This window comes from Apteryx rowi, unplaced genomic scaffold (genome assembly GCF_003343035.1).
Source record: "Apteryx rowi isolate R43461 unplaced genomic scaffold, aptRow1 scaffold_46, whole genome shotgun sequence".
Lineage (NCBI taxonomy): Eukaryota > Metazoa > Chordata > Aves > Apterygiformes > Apterygidae > Apteryx > Apteryx rowi.
The window spans coordinates 2,637,132-2,643,443 of NW_020450716.1; the positions used below are offsets into that span (position 1 = coordinate 2,637,132).

The window sequence follows — 6,312 nt, forward strand, 5'->3', positions numbered from 1 at the left end:
GTTCAGTTAAAGTTTATTAACCAAATATGTATTTCTAAATGAACTTTAAAGAACATCAAATCCATCAAATAAAACTTTGAAAAACCCCTAAGATAAAAAGCTTCAAAAGATAGTAGGTAGGATAAAGTATTTTAGTCATCATTTCCAAATTGCTTTGCAGGTTTGTAGAAGACAAGATGTGGGTAACCTTTTTGGAAGGAAGCTCTGCTTTGAATGTTATGAATTTGAATGGTACTGAGGTAATGTAAAATTACTAAATTTTCCTATAGTAAGAGAAGTTACAGCTTTTTAAAGAATTCTTGATTTTGTTTTGTTTTTTATACGTTTTCATGCTCCATACTAGACTATTGCTTCTAATCTTTTTTTATTTTTTATAGTCACATAGCATTTATGTTGTCTTTCAAAAGCCAGCTGAGAGAAGTACCAAACCTAACCTTGTTAGGAGAAGGTTTGTTAGAGAATGAAGATCTTGTAGTGAGGGGGATCTTCATCATTGAGGGATTTTTTAATTGTTTTATTACTATTTTTTTTCTTTAACAATTTAAAAAACAGGTTTTTTACTGTGAGACTATAGTATAAACTGGATTATTATTTTTATAGCTTGCAATAATTTAAAATTAAGCACTCCTGTGGTGAAATTTTGACATTTTTAAGTTATTTCAGTTTTGCCATTGGCTTCTCTAGGGCCAGCATTTCGCCTTTGGAAAAATTTTAATTTTCACATTCAAATTTTTACTGAGCTATATTCCTACTAAGACTTAGGTTCTGTAATGTGATGTTTGCAGATGGATCCTTACATCTGCTAAGAGTTTGTTCTGAAATCAGTGACAGTCCACCTAGGACAGGGGCTCAGTTTGCAGAATGAAGGCCTACTGTTTTATCAGTTTCTAATATAGAACAGTCTCATTAATGTAGTTTATAAGCAAGTCTGTTTTCTTTTACGAAGAGYAGTGTTTCTTTCAGAACAAAGAAACCAGAAGCTTTCCAGTTAAATGAAAAAAAATCTTTTTAGACAGTATCTATTTATGTTTTATTAGAAAATTATTAAATAGTTATAATTAACTGTTTAAAGTACATGAATGTACCTAATTACCAATATGAAGTGAAAAGCGTAATTATATTTTTCTGGGACATATCACTGTCATTGTTTTGTCACAGAAATCTGATAACCTTATTTGATATTTTCAGTAATTTCTTTTTTGCTTTTCTAATCTAGAATGCTGGATTTTAATGTTCATACTCCTAAAAACTTCTGTTTTGTGTATATCTTATGGCAATCCAGCTATTAGGAAGGATTATAAACATAAGCTTGAAAAATCCAGACTGGATCAGGAGTTTGGAAGATGAAATGAATCTAGAGAAGATTAATGTTGGGCTGCCTTCTTCAACAAGCTCCACTTTGCTTTGTGAAGATGCTGAGGTTACTGCAGACTATGATATGGAAGGTCTGTTGAATTAAAGTAATCCTACTTTTGAAGTGCTTACAGTGCTAAATATTATTGTTAATTTAATATATATATAGATGCTTTAGTTTAACAAGCATATGCCCAACTGAAACACAAATTAAGAATCAGAGTATTTTCAACAGTATCTGGGCAACTTGTTAAGCAGTCTCAATTTTGGTGTCAGTTTGCAGTTTATCAGTACTACTAGGTTTTGCTAATGTGTTACCATTCTTCTCACTTCACCCTGTTACCTGCCATCTCAGGGCCACTTCATTCAGGCAACTTTTGCTGCTCCCAGAGAGACTCCGTAAGCAGGATATCAGAGTACAAAGCAAGTCTTTTTTGGCAAATACACATAATAGATGGCTAGGACTAATGAGCTCCTATGCTAAGCATTGATATGCTTACCACCCCCAGCAAGCTATCTGATGAGTCTTTGATAGGTAGGCAAACATCATCTGGGTAGCGAAACCTTCAGCCTCTGTTGCTTCTTGGAACAGGCCAATCTGTTGATGAGTTGTTGTGTTGATGAGTTGTCATTTTCCAATTCCTTGTTGTTGTTTTTTTTCTGTAGATTTCTATATCTTTTCATGTCAATATTTTTCGTATTGAATCCTTGAGCTGCTAAATATTACTGTTGCAGCAATCTCGCCTCTGCATTTTTGCTTTTCTTAACATGCATGTTTCTAGTCCATGCACTTCCTCACAGCTTAGGGTTGGGTTTTTTTGTTTCAGTAAACCTATGCCAAGGGCACACATTTGTGCTGCATCAAAGCTGGGCCCTGGATCACAGAAAGCCAAACCCCTAGGCTTAGGGACTCCAGCTTTGTTCAATATTGCTTGAAGATAATCCTAGAAGATGATGGGAATAAGAGGTATTTAATAAAAGTAGGCTTCCGGCTTCTGTTTAAAAGACAATTGGCTGGATACTTAATTCTTAGGAGCCCCTTAAGCTTTTTGTCTGGTACTTTCAAAAGTGAATCAAGTTGTGTAATGAAGATGCTTTTCAACCTGAGTGAAGGTAGTTGGAAGGTAGCCAAAAGAGGAAAATTTTATTCCCTTGGTATATAATTATCAGTTACCAGAAGGATCAGTGAGCCTCAAGAGGCATGTTGGTTTACAGAATGATTTCAAGAAATGATTTGCTATGGTTAAGAGTCTACTAAAGAGGATGCTTTCAAAGCTCTAGTAGAGTGAGATATTGTTCTAGTTACAAAGTCAAGTAAAACTTTTAAATATATACAAGGTTTCTATATAGTGCTATGCCTGTCTCTCATGCAGTCTGAAGAAATCTCATGTGTCTAAAAGGGCCTAGAATATAATTTCGTTGTCAATAGATACCTTCTTTATCTACTGATATATTGGGTATGCTGGATCTACTTTGTCAAAGGATTTTTTAATGAAGATATGGGTTTTTTGGAAGTAAGTATGTAGGTTTTATCACAGAATTTGAATGTGAATTTTGAATAATAGAATTGGAATTCTGTGCAGTTTTCTTTTATTTGTTCATTAGTGTGCCACTTCAAGAATATTTGGGGAGAGAAAAGGGGAGGTTGTAGACGGACCTGTGAAGTAGCTTAGTGAGTTGTATGGCATGTATATCTATTTTTCTTATCTTTAATGTTTTTCTGTTTGATTTTTTTTTATCCTGGGCAGTGCTCAAATACTGTGGCTTGGCCTCAGTGTTCAGACATGAATTTCTTGGGAAGGTCTGATTCACTCTCTTCTCTGCATTAGCATGTGTTTGCCCTTCCTCTTATGTCCTAGGGAAGTAAAACTGAACTGTTTTTCTAACTACAGCCAAAAAAACCCTACACCTTACCTGCTGACACTTCTTGTTTGTTTTTTTTTTTTGTATTTTCTTATATATTTTACAGTTTTTTTCATTTCTTGAACAGATATACTTTCTAGCGTATTCATTATGTCTGTGGTTTTTGAGGTTTGAGTAGCTCATATGTTTTTACCTGAGATCCTTAGTATCAAACATTACTCTGCATAAGTTACAAGAAAAAAAGAGATGGCAGCTATATATAATGGCAAAGCAGAGACTAGGTGGTTTTTGGTATAGATATTTGTTTTGTTTAGCTAAAAGAATTGTGGAGAAATCCCCAAAGTCTTATTACAGTTGAAGGAAGGAACATGGTTAACTGTTTTGCCATGAAARGAAAAGATGTGACTGTATAAATTATTTTCATATTTAGTTTGGGGCATGACTAATGTATCTTGTGAAAACATTTTTGGAGTCACGGCCTTCTGTGGCAAACAAGTTTAGGGTAGCTTAAGTTTGTTGCTAAAATTAGTTGTATTTGTGCCTTTGTGGTACATTTGAGGGAGGACAAGAGATATGAGAGGCAACTTTGTCTCTCCTGGTGCCTATCAGAGAAGGTAGCCTTTATAGCAAATTAAGGATTAGCATTTTTGCTAAGGGTATTCTACGCTGCAGTCAGACATTAATGAATGCAGCAAAGTAGGATGGTTTGATTATGTTTAATCTCCAAAACTTGGTTCACAGTATTAATGAAGCTATATGGCATGGGCACTACCCAAGTATGTGCCATAACTATACTGTAGTCCTACACTAGTTGTGTAGGAAAAACACACCATGGCATTTTCTCTCTGGTGCATTTGGAGCATTTTCAACTGGTTCAAATACATCTGCAGTCTTTGTAATCTTTTGATGCAAGAATCAAACAGTGGTTGAACTAATTCTTTGGAACTTACGGTTTGTAGGAGGGCTTTCTGCAGAAAATCCCATGCCTAGAATCAGTTTATACTTCCCCCACTTTTTAAAATAAATGATTAACTAAATCTTCCTTTATTTTATATACTTTTTTTCTTTTCGGTTTGATATTTAGGTGACATTGATGACTATAGTGCTGAAGTAGAAGAAATCCTTCCTCAGCATCTACAGCCAACTTCAAGCTCTGGTCTTGGAACCTCCCCAAGCTCTTCACCACGTTCCAGTCCCTGTCAATCCCCTACACTGTCAGATGGACCTACCCTCCCAGTGAGACCGAGCCGCGCACCAACAAAAACCCCTGGACCACCTGTTTCCACACACAGTGTGTATTACATTATAAAATATTAATAGAGGAAGTGGGACAATTTGGCAGCAGTCTGGCCCAGTGGCAGAACACTACCTTGTAGAGTATTTTTAATTGTGCTTTTAGATCTATTAATAAAAAAGGCTATCCTTGTCATTATCTAGTATTTTACAGATAGGTGGTCTTGGGCAAATCACTTCGTTATTTGTGTCTCAGCTTTCCTAGTGGGCAGTGAAAGAGCCACGTTTCCTGAGTCTGTCTTACTACTCTGTCCACTGGTTTGCACTGCTACAAATTACCTCACTTGCTCTAGTTCTTTGGCATTACATCTTGAAAGAGTCACCTCAAAAAATTATGTAATTACTAGGCTTTCTAAGTTGATTTGTTTCAAATCACTTTTGAAGAAATCTGATGTATCAGTGTAATCCCAGGTCACTTCAGTTATACTCTTCAGATACATCCCATTTCAATTAATGCTCCTATAAACTATAATATGTAAATCATAATCAACAGATTTGTAAATTGAGTGTATAATACAAAAGCTTCTGTTTAAAAACAACTCCATTTTAGTGACAAAATGGACATAAGGAATTACAGTGTTTTGAATGGCTTCTGAAATAGTTTATTTCAACGTAATTTGGAGTAGTTTTATGGAAACTGCTGGCTAAAGTGCCATCAGAATTCCCCTTGTAACATTTTATTCCTGAGTAGTTAGTTCACAGGTTAGGGTGCAAATCAAAATTTGGAACTCTGCCATTTATAAGAATATTCAGGATTCCATGAAAAGCATGTACTGGTTAAACATTATGAGACAAAAGTCTTAATTTAGGAAATAGGCTTGTTTTACCATTGATTCTCCTTGTTTTCCATCTCTCAGAAACTTGATTCTACTTCTGTAGAGCCACAGTATGGTTTCCGGTGCTGGGGACTGACCACGCTCTCTGGGCAAATAACTTGCTCTTAGAAAAGCTTTTATGTGATTAGGATGTCAAAGTGATTAATTGTTGCATTGGTTTCTGTCCGGTTCTCCAGCTGAATTTCAGCTTGGTACCCAGCAGAAAGAATCTTCTCAGAGCTTGGAGCCTAAGCGTCCTCCTCCACCTCGCCCCATTGCTCCTCCCGCACGCCCTGCTCCACCACAGAGGCCACCTCCACCATCAGGTAATGCAGTGAAAGTATATTAGGAGGTCAGGAATATTTTGATTCACGTCTGTGAGATAAGCATTGAAGTTCTAACTACGTATTGTTGGTTTTGAGGTTTGGGGTTCAGTGGAACATACCTGTTTTTCTCTAAAATGTTTATTAGGTACATTTAATAGCAAAATTATAACGTGAAATATCAGCATTTTTCAGCAATATTTAGGTATTATCACCTTTGTTTAATGAATAAGTTATTAATTTTTATAAACTTATTTTCACGGTTTAGGAATATGAGCTTTCTACAGCAGTGTTTAATTAACATTTTTATTATTTATAGCATTTTACTTTTTTAAATAAAAGATAAATAATCTTTTGTGTTCATTGATTTATATTCCTTCTGTTTGGGCATCAGTATATATGCATTTTATTACATCCAAATTTTTAATGTAGAGTTCATCTGGATCATCTGAAAATGTAAACAATTGAGCACTAACAGAAACTGGATGTTCAGAAGCATATGGGCAATGTAGTTAGTAACAAACTGACCCTTGTCATTTTTAACTTTCTCATTCTTTTTCTTCCCTCTTACTGTACTGATATTTTTCATTATTGCTGCATTCATTTCTTAAATACTGTAAGGCGGTAGGAGTCCTGCACCTGCTAGAAAAGAATTTGGAGGTAAT

The 6,312-nt window shown here is 35.3% G+C and overlaps 1 protein-coding gene across 13 annotated transcripts in view; it reads left to right on the forward strand.

Annotated features, from left to right (window-relative positions):
* The window catches only part of SYNJ1 (synaptojanin 1), a 68,743-nt gene that overhangs the window by 43,194 nt on the left and 19,237 nt on the right, over positions 1-6,312 (forward strand). For 9 of the 13 annotated variants that reach the window (XM_026077731.1, XM_026077733.1, XM_026077736.1 and 6 more), the window contains 5 exons: positions 161-239; positions 1,283-1,445; positions 4,301-4,507; positions 5,522-5,650; positions 6,269-6,307. In XM_026077731.1, the coding sequence (XP_025933516.1) occupies positions 161-239; positions 1,283-1,445; positions 4,301-4,507; positions 5,522-5,650; positions 6,269-6,307 (617 nt within the window). The remainder of the gene's footprint in view (positions 1-160; positions 240-1,282; positions 1,446-4,300; positions 4,508-5,521; positions 5,651-6,268; positions 6,308-6,312) is intronic. The other 4 variants (XM_026077734.1, XM_026077735.1, XM_026077737.1 and 1 more) reach the window with 1 other exon arrangement.